Source organism: Tursiops truncatus, chromosome 10 (assembly GCF_011762595.2).
Source record: "Tursiops truncatus isolate mTurTru1 chromosome 10, mTurTru1.mat.Y, whole genome shotgun sequence".
NCBI lineage: Eukaryota > Metazoa > Chordata > Mammalia > Artiodactyla > Delphinidae > Tursiops > Tursiops truncatus.
Window position 1 is genome coordinate 38126497 of NC_047043.1, and position 14515 is coordinate 38141011.

Sequence of the window (14515 nt, forward strand, 5' to 3'; positions counted from 1 at the left end):
TAACTTGATTTATTCGTAAATGCAACCTGGTTCTGCATCTTTTCTAGGTAGTCGTTTAATAAAATAATATGTGAAATTTTGACGGGTGTGCAGTTAGTAGGAAGAATCCAAAAGCAAAACCAGAAAAAGAAATATAACGTTTCCTTTTTTATCAAAGAGCCCCCTCGGGCTTTGAGGCGCAGGAAACCCTGACCTTGGGAAGATGGCTCAAGCCCAAGACCCTCATCCTGTCCTACCTGTCTTCTCGTGTCAGGTCCCCAGGGGGCGCCAGCAGCCCAGAGCGCCGGTGAGTGACTGGGTCGGCACCAACGGTACCCAGCGGGGCAGACCCAGCGAGGGAACCCCTCCTCTACAACAGGACCCAGAGCTAAGCCTGGAACGGGCCCAAGGGCCTGGCTGCCTCCCAGGCAGGAATTCCACAGTGGGTATGGTCAGAACCTTGCCCGGCAGCAGGGAAAGCCTTCCTGGCAGGTCAACTCACCATGTGATCACAGCCCCGATGGGCAGCCACCCCTCCAGTGCCCGTACCTTGCACCCCTCGCACGCGTGAACACCGTAGTGGAAGCCTGATGCCTTGTCCCCGCACACCCGGCACTCCATGTTGAGGCTGCCACATGAGGTCCCATCGCAGCCCATCTGCAGCTGGTCCAGCAGCGAGGGTGGAGAGCAGCTCCGGGAGAGGTCTGCAGACACACAACACAGGGAGAGGTCAGCAGACATACAACACAGGGGCAGCTTTGTGTTCTGCCAGGCCTGGGGGCCTGGGGAGGTGACCAGAGCCCGCAGGGCAGCCCAGGTGGCAGGGCGGGAATCACAGTCTTGGCTCAGCCACTTAAGGGCTATGTGACCTCTGGGAGTCAACTTTCTGAGGATCAGCGTCTACATCTAGAATGTGGGGTCAATGACAGCTTCTCTGGGTGGAGGACGAAAGTGTCCCAAGCATTTCCCCCAGACCCGACACCCAGCAAGTGTTCCAGAAAGGCAGCTTACTATCTGGACTGAGTTAGACCTGCCTGGGCTGAGCTCACTGCTGGCGGGGAGAGGGCATGCGGGGGATGGTTGTGTTTTGGGAGGAGGGGAGCAACAGGGAAGAAGCAGAGAGATTCTCGTTAGACTGTCTTTAGGAAGTGGCTCCCTGGCTTAAGAGACTCCACTGTGTGGGCCCACAGGGGATTGTGTGAAATGTGTTTTGTGGAGGCTACAGAAGCGCAGGCCTCTGCAGAGCTCAGCCCCCACCCCAGAAATCTGATTCCTGCATGGACTCCTGAGATGCTGCAAAGGATCTTTCAAGAAGCTCAAAGGCATTCCCACGAAACTTCTTGCTAGAGCAGAAAAAGCAGAAATCTCAGTCACTATGACCAGGCGGTGGACTGAACTTCCTCGAGTGTTTTCCTGTTAAATGTTCAGACATCTGAACCCCGTGTTGAGTGTTGGCGAGGAAAGCAGTTGGCCACAGGCGACTTCAGGGTATTTGTGCCGTCAGGTGACTTAGTGAGAATGGCTGCTGGGTCCCTCCTGAATCTCTCCCCTGGACGCTCAGAAATGAGCCCTCACCTGGGAAAGGGGGCCTGACTGGGCCCGTCTCTGCCCCCAGCCCAGTGCCCCTGTGTGATCCCACGGGCCGCCTGCCCTGCCTCTGCCAGGCTGGCCTGCCAACCTGCTGTTCTCTGCTTTCTTCCTGACAACTGAGCAACCTCCTCAGGGGCAGGGGCTAAATCCCCAGACCAGAGGAGCAGTGGCTTAGAGCAGACAGCTCCGCAGGGAGACCCAAGCCACGGCGGTCAGCCCACACTTAAGGTTTTCCGGGCCTGCCTTCCACCCTCTCTACAGTATGGTCACTGCACAAGAGCCTGACTCCCCACGATGGAGCTACCCCGAGACCAAAGCGTACTCCATTTTCCGACACCTTCCTCCCAGCTCTCCCGGTGTCCCCTGGGGTCCTAGGAGTGACAGCAGGAAAGCCTCCAGCCACACCCCACCCCGCCAGCAGGAAGGAGCGCGAGCACCAGACCCCTGGGCTGGGGAGGGTAGGGGTGACACAGTCCCTGCTTCCTGAAACAGCCTGGCCTGTCACAGAGCCTTAGCTCTCAAATTCAGTCACTCCAAGGGGTGTAACCGCGCCCGCCTCAGCCCACGGACTGGGAGAGCGGGTGCCCTCGGCTCCTGTGCATGCGCTGCGGGGAGCCGGCAGCCTGTGGGGTGGGGTGGGTGTCGGGCCGACCCCTTCTGGTCTTCTCCGGAGCCTTTGTGTTCACTGAGCACTGGACGCCCCGCACCAGGACATAAGGGCCTCGGGGCAGGGACTCCGTCCACCAGGGCGCTGCTGCTGGACGCGGGGCAGGCGCTCAGCGACTCTGGACTAAGTGGTCCTCAAGCAGCCTGGGCACCCTGGCCTCAGCGCCCGGGGGCTGGAGGGGCTGCGCTGGACCCGCAGCTCCTGCCCGCGATATCGCGGGGGCAATGGAATTCACATTACCGTCTGCTGGGAGAAAACGAGATAACATGTAAAGAGATAACATGTAAAATCGCTCTGTAGAGACCTACGCAGACGCCGGGCAGGGAGGGTTTCCGGCACTTCCTCCCCCGATCTGTGTGGTCTGTGTGCATGTCTGCTTTCTGGCACTTCTTGTAAGCGGTGTTGTTTATGTGGTTTGCACGTCTGCCTCCTCTGCTAGACTCGGCACGTCTCTACTCACATTCCCTTTGGATCTCAAAAGCCACCTCCTCCACTGAGTCTGGTCCACAGTGACCTCTCACCCCAGTCTGTTCCCACCTCTTGGTGGTGCCTTCCTCGTCCCCCTTGTGGCCCTGGAGGCCTGGCAGGTGTCTGGTCACTTGGTTGCTGTTGGTATGGCACATGGCAATGCCACCCTACCTTTTCATTCCACAGACATTTGATGAGCACCTGCTGTGTGCAGAGCGGGAGTCAGACCCTGCCCTCAACCAGCTGAGGTAAGAACACTAGGACACAAGGTAGCGAGTGGCAAGGCCAGTGGCGGGGCAGGCAGAGTGGTGCAGGACTGGACGTGAGGTGGTCAGGGAAGGTGACTGCTCCCCTCTCTGGGCTCAAAGGTCAGGGCTTCGATGACCCCCAAGCTGGCTTCCAGGTGCTCAGAAGCAGCCCGCCTAGGGGGTGAGAATGGCCTCAGGAGCCACACAGCCTGAGATCAGGTCGGGGGTCCGACGCTCACAACCCAGCTCTGCCCTCTGGGCCTGTCTCCTCCTCTGCAAATGGAGGTGACAGGAGCATGTGTCTCAGAGTCACCGTGAGGAGCAGAGGAGTTAACAGAGAAAGTTCCTGGACCTTGGAAGTGCTGTGGAAATATCAGCTTAAGTTAGGATGAGGCTCATTAGTATCAGAAAGCTGCAGTTCTGCAGCTCCCAAGCATGTGCCCACACAGGCAGGCGCCGTTCCTCTTCCTTCCTCTGGCTGCTTGTTCTTCTTCCCCATGGCTTCACAGAAAGCCAAGGTGGGGGAGGAGGGTCCTCTGCTTATGAGGCCCGGAGAGTTTATCAGGCCCCTACTAAGTGCCGAACGTTAGTGTCTTTATGCTCATTAGTATCATTTCAAATCATCTTGGAAGACAGTAACTGCCACCATTTAAAGGTGAGGAAACTGAGGCTCGGGAAGTTGCGGAATCTGTCCGAGAGTACCTGTCCAGTACATGGTGGGACTGGGATCTGACCCTAAATCTGAGTCCCTGCAAGGGCTGTGTGTTTGAAGCAATAACACCTTTTTTTTAGTGCACGCCTACTGTGTTCCAGGCCCTCTACTGGACACTTTACACCATTAGCCTCACGTGACCCACAAAACAACCCTTCAGGCAGGTCTTCTTAACGCCTGTCTCACAGGTGAGGAAACAGGCTCAGAAGGCTAAGTGACACACGGACAGTGGCTCTGATGGCTAATTTTACGTCAGCTTGGCCAGGCCAAGTACCCATGGAATCCAGCTTTTGGTCAAACACTAGTCTACCTGTTACTGTGAAGGGATTTTTTAGGTGTGATTGACATTTAAATCATGAGTCTCCACAATGTGAGCAGGCCCCAGCCAGTCAGTTGAAGGCCTGAGGAAAATAGGACCAAGGCCTCCCCAAGGAAGAAGGAATTCTGCCTCCAGGCTGCCTCAGACTCGAGCTACATTATCAACAAGCCCAGGTCTCCAGCCTGCTGGCCTGCCTGCAGAATTTCGAGTTGCCAACCCTCACAATTACATGAGCCAATTCCTTAAAATAAACCTCTCTCTCTGCGCGCATACACACACACACACACACACACACACACACACACGCACCTCCTCTTGTTTCTGTTTCTCTAGAGAACCCTGACTAACACAGTGGCAGCGTGAGAACTATCACCCAGAACCATCCAACCCCTGGGGCTGAGCTCTTACCCACTGCACTCCGTGACTTTCCGTCTATGTGTGTACGTGTGTTCATTACTACTAATTAACAGTTCGTGATTACGATAAACGATGAGACGCGTCACTGCCAAGGATAACACTATGCCATTATTCAAATGTTTGGACTCAGCATAAGCACTACCCCTGTCACGCAGAGAGTGAAGTATCAGTTGCACCATCTCTGATTACAGGTTCAGCAAACACACGCTATTGACCTTATTCACGTCATTAGTGTAGTCAAGAGTTCTCCTGTATATCTAGTCTCCATCACTGGAGATAGGTTGTTGTCATAGCTGTGAGGGTGGCCCAGAGGGAACAGCCCTGTCTATTTACTTTGCTGGCAGAGCCCCAAAGGCAAACGGCTTCTGAAGTCAGGGCCAATTCTGTAGGACTCTGGGGCTGGGTTACCAAGCAGCCTCCTTACTTCTGTTGGCCTGGACTGTGGGCTCCTCAGGGCAGGCACTCAGTCTTGCCCTTCACTGGATGGCCGACCCCTGCTGGACACCCACCAAGCACTTGCTGACTGAGAGGAGGCACCAAGGCCAAGAGGAAGGACACTTTATCTTCCTCAGCCCTGCGCTGAGACCCCTGACTTCTTTCTTGGGTGTGACTGGGACCTTCATCACTGAAGCAAGAGAGGAAGAGGGTGGGAGTGGGAGGTGAACGCTGGCTCAGCTGCCCCTGCCCAGCCGGGGGACCCGGGCACACGAGCTTCCTCTTTGCTGAGCGCTAATGATGAGGCCTGTCCTGCCCGCCTCCTGGGTGGGGGGAAGGGCTTGGCAGGTGCTGAGCTTGGTACAGAGATGCACAGGGTCAGCGCAGAACCTCTGGAGGGTCAGAAGGAAAGCACACTGTGCAGCCTTCCTGCTGTTCCAGGGCTTGAGACTGTGCCTCATCCTCATGGCTCCCTGAGGGGGCTCCAGAGGCCAAAGTCATAGACTCACAGGGTGGGGCAGGGAGCCAGCACGTGCTGACTAGCGCCTGTGGCATGTCATATGCCACCACTGACTCCTCACCCAGCCGGCCCTTGAGATGGGCAGGATGAAGCTTTTTTTTTGGGCCACACCACGCAGCTTGCGGGATCTTCCCCGACCGGGGATTGAACCTGGGCCACCCCAGTGAAAGCCTGGAATCCTAAAGACTAGACCACCAGGGAAGTCCCAGGATGCAGCCTTAAAAGGCAAAGAGCCTGAGATTGGAGAGGTAAGGGCACTGGCAAGGACCACAGCCCACAGGGGCAGATATGGGATTCTAGCCCTGGGTTGTGTGATCCCCAACACAAGAAGCTCTATCTCCAGGGCCCCTCACCTGCTGGCTTTTTTTTTTTTTTTTTAAGAAAACAACAACAACTAATTTTACCCTTTTAAAGAAAGTAACGCATTTGCTTTTTAAGTTATGAGAATACTGCAGGCTTGGTGAGAAAAACACATAAGGGCACACAGGTAGCATCTGACAGATCCCCTCCACCCACAATCCTACTCCTCAGAGTAGCCTCACTAGCTATTTGAGTGTCCTCTTCCAGTGCCTTCTAAGATATATAAGGATTTTTTTTTTTAAGAAGATGTTGGGGGTAGGAGTTTATTAATTAATTAATTTATTTTGGCTGTGTTGGGTTTTCGTTTCTGCGCAAGGGCTTTCTCTAGTTGCGGTGAGCGGGGGCCACTCTTCATCGCAGTGCGCGGGCCTCTCTCTATCGCGGCCTCTCTTGTTGCGGAGCACAGGCTCCAGATGCGCAGGCTCGACAGTTGTGGCTCACAGGCCCGGTTGTTCCATGGCACGTGGGACCCTCCCAGACCAGGGCTCACACCCGTGTCCCCTGCATTAGCAGGCAGACTCTCAACCACTGCGCCACCAGGGAAGCCCTATAAGGATTTTTAAACAATGGGATCCCCAAGTTGTCAGGAACTTACTTCCCTGTCAGTATACACAGACCTAATGACTGCAGAGCATCCCACCGTATGGCTCTACCACAGTTTATATAACCAATTCCCCACACATGGACACTTTCTAATTTTCTGCTATTATGAGCAGTGCTCCTATAGATAAGTGTGGAAATCTCTGTGCACGCTGAGTGAGTATTTACACTGGATACATTCCTAAAAGAGGAACTGCAGGGTCAAAGGAATGCACGCTAAGTAGTAATGGCCTGCACTGCCCAGCTGCCCCTTCCACCCTCAGGGACTACTGGAGGGCCACGTCCTCACCCTCTGGCCAACCCAGGCCTCGCTGCCAATCTGACAGGCTAAACAACATCTCATCTGAAGATTCCTTCTCTGACTATTGAGTAGACTGAAAAATGTTTCATGTTTTCTGGCCATTTGTATTTGTCCTACCGTGAATTACCTGCTTCTGTTTTTCTGGTGGGGGGCTTGTCTTGTAGAATTTTATATACTATGGCTTTCACCTAATGATTAGGTTAAACAGCCCCCTCCATTTCAATTACTGAACAAGTAAGTCTTTCTACCGCCAATTCATCCATTTATTGATAAACGGAATCTATTAAACACAACATCATACACAGCACTGTGAGACTGGCTGGGTAAATTCTGCCCCAGACGTCTCCCCACGTGCTCTAAACCCCACCAGTACAGCTCCCCGAGACGCCATTACCATGCCCGCCTCGCCCGCTTCGCACAAGCTAGCACGCTCTGGTCTGCATGCAAACAGCCTATCATTTGGGGATATGGTCCCCACAGCGTGTGTAGGAAACCCCAGGACAGGACACCACACTGCAGGTACTTCTACGTGCCTGGGCCAGCCATAGGGGCAGTGTGGGCTAGGGTAGGTAGTGAGGCCACCAACCCCAGGGCCCTCTCTTCCTCTTCCACTCTCCCTTGGTGTCCTCAGTGACAACTCTTGCTCATTCTTAGCTCCCAGTGTCTCCTCTCTGCCTCCTAAGCCTCCCCGCTTGTCTCAAGTTCAGGACAGTGTGTGCAGGTCCTGTGTGCAGGTCAGCCATTCATTCCTCTCTCCTGAGAAAGGCTGGGTCTGCAAAGCCATCAGTCAACCAACAGGGAGTAGGTTACCCTGGGGGATAGGGGATACCGTCTCGCAAGCCCTGAAATCACACTGGGCCTACTTTGGTTGTTCCAGGGTGTCTGGTGGGATCAGAGGCACTGGATGATGGCTCTCCCCTCACCCTACCCCACCGTGTGCCCCGAAGAGGAAGAACCTCTGCAAAATCCCGGGACTTTGCTTTGTAGGTTCACAGCAGCAAGCAAGGCCCAAGGATTCAGGCCTCTCTTAGGTGCAGGCTCAAGCAGGAGCCTGTCCCACCCCAAGAGCCCCCACCCTGACTTAACTCCTGACACCACCTGCCTCCTTCTCCCCATGCAGACACAGGGAGCCAGAGAGCATCTTTGTGGGGCAGGCCTGCTCATCTGCTCTGAATCACCACTTGTGGTCAGGATCCCCTTCAGCTGAAGCCAGCAGCAAAATCAGGATGCCCCTCCCAGCAGCACATCCTCTAATGACGCTGAGTACCCTCTGAGGGAAGGGAGAAAGGACCAGCTGAATGTGCTGGTACTCGGGTGGAGGGAGCAGGGAAGGGGCGGCAGCAGCAGCAGGGAGAGCCAGGGGCTGAGGGGGGGGGTGCAGCGTCTGGGTGCCCTTGAAGGTGGACATAGCATGATGATGATGACGATGAAGATGAGGACACCACAGTACAAAGTACCAGAGGAAAACGTCTACACTGCTGCTGGCAGTAGATAAAGGGGAACCAACAAGTTAGACAGGAGAAGCTAAAATCTGTCTGGCTACACGAAAGTATTACTAATTCCCGTCATTGTCACTAAGTGCTTAGCATCTGCCTAATTACAATGCACCTTGATGATGTGTAATTAGTACCAGATTGAGTTGTGTGTTCTGACTGATCCTAACAATCACAGGTACAGATGATCTTTCTGGCATGTTGCTGATGCACATTTGTCCCAGATCCCTTGTGGTAGGAGAGGTGGAGTAATAATGATGACAACGTGCATTACACAGGCTAACTCATTCCATTCTCACAAAAGCCTGTGTGCACGTCCCCTATAATCCCTGTCTGTTTTACAGGAAGAAGGGGTGCAACTTGCCCAAGATCCTGCAGTTGATGAGCAACAGAGCAGGGGTGTGACCCTGGGCTGTCTGGCTCCAGTCCTTAACCACCCTGCTGCCCTGCACCCCATGATGATGCTGTTAGCAGAGGGCCAGGCTCCCTGTCCCCCAAACCCCATCTGTGCCCCCTTTGCCCCATGTCCCCTGCCTGCTCCCCCTTACCTGTATAGCTGCTGGAAGGAAGTGAGTGCCCTGGTCCCCCATTGAGTTCTGGGGCTCCTTCTGCCCTTGCCACTTCCTTTTTCTCCTCCTCTTCCCGGACCTCAGGGGCTTCCTCCGGTGGCTGCTCCATGGCTGATTTCCCCTCGGCACCACACCTGCAGGCCCGGTCATAGCTCTGGCATCTTCTGGGTCTGAACACAGATGGACCTCTACAGGGCAGTTCCTGTCAGCCTGGGCAAAGGAGAAGACAGGGAGAGGTTGGGGAGGCAGGGTAGAGGACGAGAGGGTGATGGAGTGGGGCAGGATCGAGGGCCGCCATCTGGGGGGACTGGAGGGGCACTTCTGCCTCTCCTGCCCTCGCAGAGCAGGAGCGACTCATCCCTGCAGTGCGAACCTCTAATCCTGCCATCACAGGTCACTGCCCCTCCACCCTTTGCCCACCTGGCTCTTGTGGCAGGTTTGTGGGGTTCAGAGCAGCTTCCGGTAGCCAGACGGGGTGATACACCCCTGTGCCACCTTTCCCCGCATCCTGCTCTTTGAGCCTCCTGAACCTACAGGAGCCACATGAGAATGACTTGAGGGGCTTTTTCAAACTTTCCAGTCCTCTTGGAGATCCTGATATGCATCAGACCTCCCAACCCCCATCCTGTCCCACCAGCACCCAGGCCCAAGAATCATCGCTCTCCTAAGCCACCTTTCTTCAAGGGAGTTGAACCTACCCTTCCCGTGTTTGGGTGTGGGAAAAAGGCACGAGCCCCTGCCACGCTAGGCTCACAGCTGACAGCAGACCTGCAACCAGACGCTCAATGCAGAGCCGTCAGGCAAGGGGCGATGCACTCTGTCCTGGAATCTGGGTTACTGGGTGGTGACTCCCATGTCTACATCACCCAGGAGGGGGCAGTTCCAACCCTCAGCAAGTAAAATACTGTCCACAGATGCTGCAGTCGGAGAGGGTAAGGCTACGGGTGCTGTGGGAGAGAGTCCGCCCGGCAGGGAACACCTCTCAAGAATACGGCCTGAGAAAAGACACTGAGGCAGCACAGTGAGGAGTGGTGAGGGCCCCTGTTGGCTGAGGCGTGGGGCGCTGAAGGAGAGAGGATTTGAAGGGCGGGCTGGGAAGGTGGGTTTTATCCAGGCGTGAGCACTTCAAATGCCCTGGCGTAGGGAGTGTGTGTAACTAGACCCGGTCCTGTGGTGCTGCAGGCCTGGAAGATTAACAGCAGAAAAGACCTGCTTTAGGAAAATTCAAGCACCTGTGGGACCTTACCTTGGATGTTCCACAGGCAGCTCAAACTCAACCTATCCAAACAGAAGCCACCATCTGGCCCTAAGCCCGCCTTTCTCTTCCTCTGGTAATCTCTACTTTAGTGACCCAAATGCCCAACTACCCACCTATCAAAGCCAGAAGGTGGGAATCATTTGACACTCCACACCCTCTCTCTTCCTCCTCTAGGCCTGCACACTTGGCTATACTGGAATCACTGGGGAGTTTTTGGTTTTTTTTTCTTTTTTGGAGGTTTGAACTTGAGTAGGACATTTATAAAAACCTAGACAGGGGCAGTGTCCTCCCCAGCCCAGGTGCCACTAGGCACAGCACAAGAGACTACAAACGCAGCAGGGGAAGGTGGACACTCAGGGTGTGGGAGTGCAGGCACCCCCACTTCTGGCTCAGGGATTTGGGGAGTAAACAAAACCTACTTGGAGAAGAATTGGGGAAGAAAACCAGCAACTGCCTTCTTCTGTACGGGTGGGGACAGGGAAGGAGGCAGGGACAGGGGCAGGAGCATTTCACATCACTAACCTAACTTGGGAAACTGCAAGGGACCATCTTCGACTGGCCTTAAGAGGAAGACAAGATGGATGATGGGAGAATCCACAGGAGGGAGAGGAGGAGAGGGAACGTGGCTAGGGGGCAACAGCCCCTTCCCTTCTGGGCACAGGAAGGCAGCCAGGGCACCAGGTCCAGGCAGTGACCTCACAAGGACAGCACAGTTTTTGCAGCTTAGATATCACCCACCTGCCCCCACCCAGCTACTCATTCTGTTCCCTCGCTGGTGTAGGGCCACTCTCCGGTCCCGAGGGAGTGGATGGCTCTGCGGCCTGGGGCCCTGCCTCTTCTGTGTCTCCTCCCTTGGAGGCAGCGCTAGCCTCTGCCCCTTTGGCCTGGGGCTCCTGGCTCTCAGGGGTGGCGGCAGCCTTCCCTTCCAGGGCAGTGCCTTCCTCGCTGCAGGCAACGATCTCCACTGGGGAGTTTTTAAATATATGGATGCCTGGGCTCATCCTCAGGGATTCTCATTTGATTGGTTTGGGAAGCAGCTTGGGCATCAGGATTTTTTTTAATTAATATTATTTATTTATTTATTTATTTATTTCACTGCATCGGGACTTAGTTGTGGCACATGGGATCTTTTGTTGTGGCGTGTGGGCTTCTCTCTAGTTGTGGCACGCAGGCTCAGTAGTTGCGGCACGTGGGCTCTAGAGTGTGCAGGCTTAGTTGCTCCGCAGCATGTGGGATCTTAGTTCCCCGACCAGGGATCGAACCCGTGTCCCCTGAATTGGAAGGAGGATTCCTAACCACTGGACCACCAGGGAAGTCCTGGGCATCAGGATTTTTATTTTTAATTCCCCTGGTGACTGTAACGCACAGCTAAGCTTGAGAACCACTGTGCCACAGCAAAGCAACCTCCAGCTGATGGTAAATCGTTCCCTCTTAATCATTCCTTTCCACAAGGCCTTCATTTTCCCTTGTTTGGATTGACACAATGACCTCTTAATTGGTCTCCTAAAGGCAGTTTGGAAATTCAGTGCTAGGGTCTAAGACCTGGGGAGTTGGGGATCTGGAGATTTGTCGGGGGCAGGGGGGGAATATTCACTGACGTGACAGGAGCAAGAAGGAATTCATTTCACCAAAGGAAAGTGACACGTCAAGGGAGGACAGAGGAAGAGGCACCAGAGCAGACAGTGAGGCAGTGGCCAGAGACAGGAGAGACTTGGGACAGCCGGTTGTCTCAGAGACAAGGGAAGGGCTGTTTTTTGGGGGGAGTGGGCGGTCAACCATCTCAAATGCTGCAGAGTTCAAGGGTGATAAACTGACACATGGCCAATGAATCCGGTGACTGTGAGGTCATCTTTGACCTTGTTATACAAATTTCAACCAAGTGGTTGGGATGGAAACCTGAGCTCTGAAGAATAAGTGGCAGCTAGTAAGCTGGGACAATGAATAGAGACTAATTTTTTAATGAATATGTCACGGAAAGGAATGTACAAGAGGATGTAGCTTGAAAAAGTAGCAAAGCCAGGAAAAGTTTTTTTGGAATAGAGGAGGCTCAAGTAAGCAGTGGCTAGCTAGAGGAGAGGTCTTCAGAGAAAGACAGTCTGAAGATTCAAGGGGGAAGTTGGGGCAGGACGACTGATGGAAGAGGAATAATTCAAGGGCACAGGATGAGGAAAATACAAAGTATCGCAACAGTGTGTATGGGGGTGGTGGTGGCGGTGTGCTAAAGCTCATAGGGAATGACTTCACTCTTGTTAGTTAAGTAGGAGGAATGGTGGTCTACTGAGAGTAAAAGATGGGACTTGAAGAAAGCAAAGAGGCTGAGTGGAGGTACTCTGGCAAACATGATAGGGAATTAGCTGAAGAGAAATAAAAAAGAATTGTATAGTAGGGCTATGGTAATTAAAATAGTGTGGTACTGGCACATGAATAGATAATCATTGAAAGAGCATACACAAAGTCCCTAAACAGATACAAATGCATATGGGACTTTAATGTTATAAAAATGGCACTCCAAACCAAAAAGAAAAGATGGATTCTTCAATAAATAGTATTGGGACAAGTGAATAACCATCTGGATCCCTACCTTACATCTTATACCAAGACAAGGTCCAAATAAATCAAAGGTTTTAAAGTTAAAACAAAAATACATGAATTATAAAAAGGGTTGAAAAGCTAAGTGGGAGAAGAGCTAAGGTGGATACTAAGCCCATAAAGCTTAATGGGTAAAAAAATTAATAAATTTGATTTCATAAAAATACAAACTTACTACAAGGTGAAAAAACCATCATAAGAGAAAAAAAAAAACCCAGATAATAGACTGGGAAAAGTATTTGCAACTCGTCAGACAAAGGGCTAATTGCCCTAAAATAGTTCCTACAAACTATTAAGTAAAAGACCAGCAATCCAATAGAAAAACGGGGCCAGGATACAAAAAATATACACAGAAAAGGTATATACACTTAGTTCTTAAACATATGAAAAAACGCTCAACATCATTCATAAAAGAGAAATGCAAATTAAAACAACACTGAAATATACTTTTTACAATCAGATTAAAACAGATGCTAACCCTCATGGGGCTTCCCTGGTGGCGCAGTGGTTAAGAATCTGCCTGCCAATGCAAGGGACACGGGTTCGAGCCCTGGCCTGGGAAGATCCCACATGCCGCGGAGCAACTAAGCCCGTGTGCCACAACTACTGAGCCTGAGCTCTAGAGCCCGTAAGCCACAACTACTGAAGCCTGCGTTCCACAACTACTGAAGTCTGTGCACCTAGAGCCCATGCTCTGCAACAAGAGAAGCCATGACAATGAGAAGCCTGCGCACCGCAAGGAATAGTAGCCCCCGCTCACCGCAACTAGAGAAAGCCCACACGCAGCAACAAAGACCCAACACAGCCAAAAATAAATAAATAATTTATTTAAAAAAAAAAACCCCAAACAGATGCTAACACTCTGTGGCTAAGCACGTGGGGAAACATCATCTCACATGTCCCTGTGGAAAGGTAAATTAGCACAACCTCTAAAGAGGGTAATTTGGCTACATCTATCTAAATTACAGGACACATTCCCTTTGATCCAGAGATACCACTTCTAGGTTGTATCTTACAGCTATCCTTCCACTGAAGTACAGTGACATAAAGTATTAGCACAAGATTACTCATTACAGTATTACTTGACCAGTATATGTGGGGAACAAGCTAGATGTCCATTAACAGGGGACAGCCATAAACAAGAATGATGATGTTTATGGACTGATTTGGGAGTATCTCTAAGATATATTAATAAGGGAAGAAAGCAATTTGCAGAATGAAGTGAAGAGCTATACTTTGCACAAAGAAGATACAATGAAGCTGGATTTGACTGTGTATGTGTAAGATAGCGCTGGAAGGCTACTTAAGAACTGGGAACGCTGGTTGCCTCTGGGGAGGGAATTGAGTGTCTGGGTCACTGATGGGACAGAGATTTTTCACTGTACCTGTTATTTTTATTTTATTTAAAAAAAATTTTTATTGGGGTATAGTTGATTTACAATGTTGTATTAGTACTGTACCTTTTAAATTCTGAACTATAGGCATGTTACCTGTTCTAAAAATAATTTAAATTGGAATAAAATAAAAAAGCAAAACTTACAAACAATAATGTGAAAGATGAGAGGGCATGATCAACGTTAAACTGCTCAAGTCCTTTTATTTTTCAGGAGGCAACTGGAGATGTTGATGAACTTTACAGTTCAGTCAAATGTACACAGAAAAATTTCAAAGGTAACCACTAAGACACTGTAAATAGAGTGTATAATTTCCAAATTATTGCAGCAGAATGGGAAAACTTGGGAGAAGTCATGTAAAATTCTAGTTTTCAGACTGAGAAAGTCTCACAGACGGTGACATTACAACCAAATGCAACGTAGGGTGGTGGACTGGATCCTGGAACAGAAAGAGGACGGTGGTGGAAAAACTGGGAAGTTCCAAGTAAAATCTGCTTAGTTTAGTTAATAGCATTGTACCAGCATTCATTTCTTAGTTTTGGTAAGTTTGGTAATCTTTACAATATTTCTGTAACCCTAGACTTTTTCAAAATAGA

General features: G+C 51.6%; 1 protein-coding gene across 5 annotated transcripts in view; it reads right to left on the reverse strand.

Annotated features, from left to right (window-relative positions):
- Window positions 1-14515, reverse strand: part of PPARD (peroxisome proliferator activated receptor delta) — a 76150-nt gene that overhangs the window by 4651 nt on the left and 56984 nt on the right. For all 5 annotated transcript variants that reach the window (XM_004311979.4, XM_019949794.3, XM_019949797.3 and 2 more), the window contains 2 exons: window positions 8658-8888; window positions 529-683 (listed from right to left, as the gene is read on the reverse strand). In XM_004311979.4, coding sequence (XP_004312027.1) covers window positions 529-683; window positions 8658-8787 — 285 coding nt within the window. In that variant the 5' untranslated portion in view covers window positions 8788-8888. The remainder of the gene's footprint in view (window positions 1-528; window positions 684-8657; window positions 8889-14515) is intronic.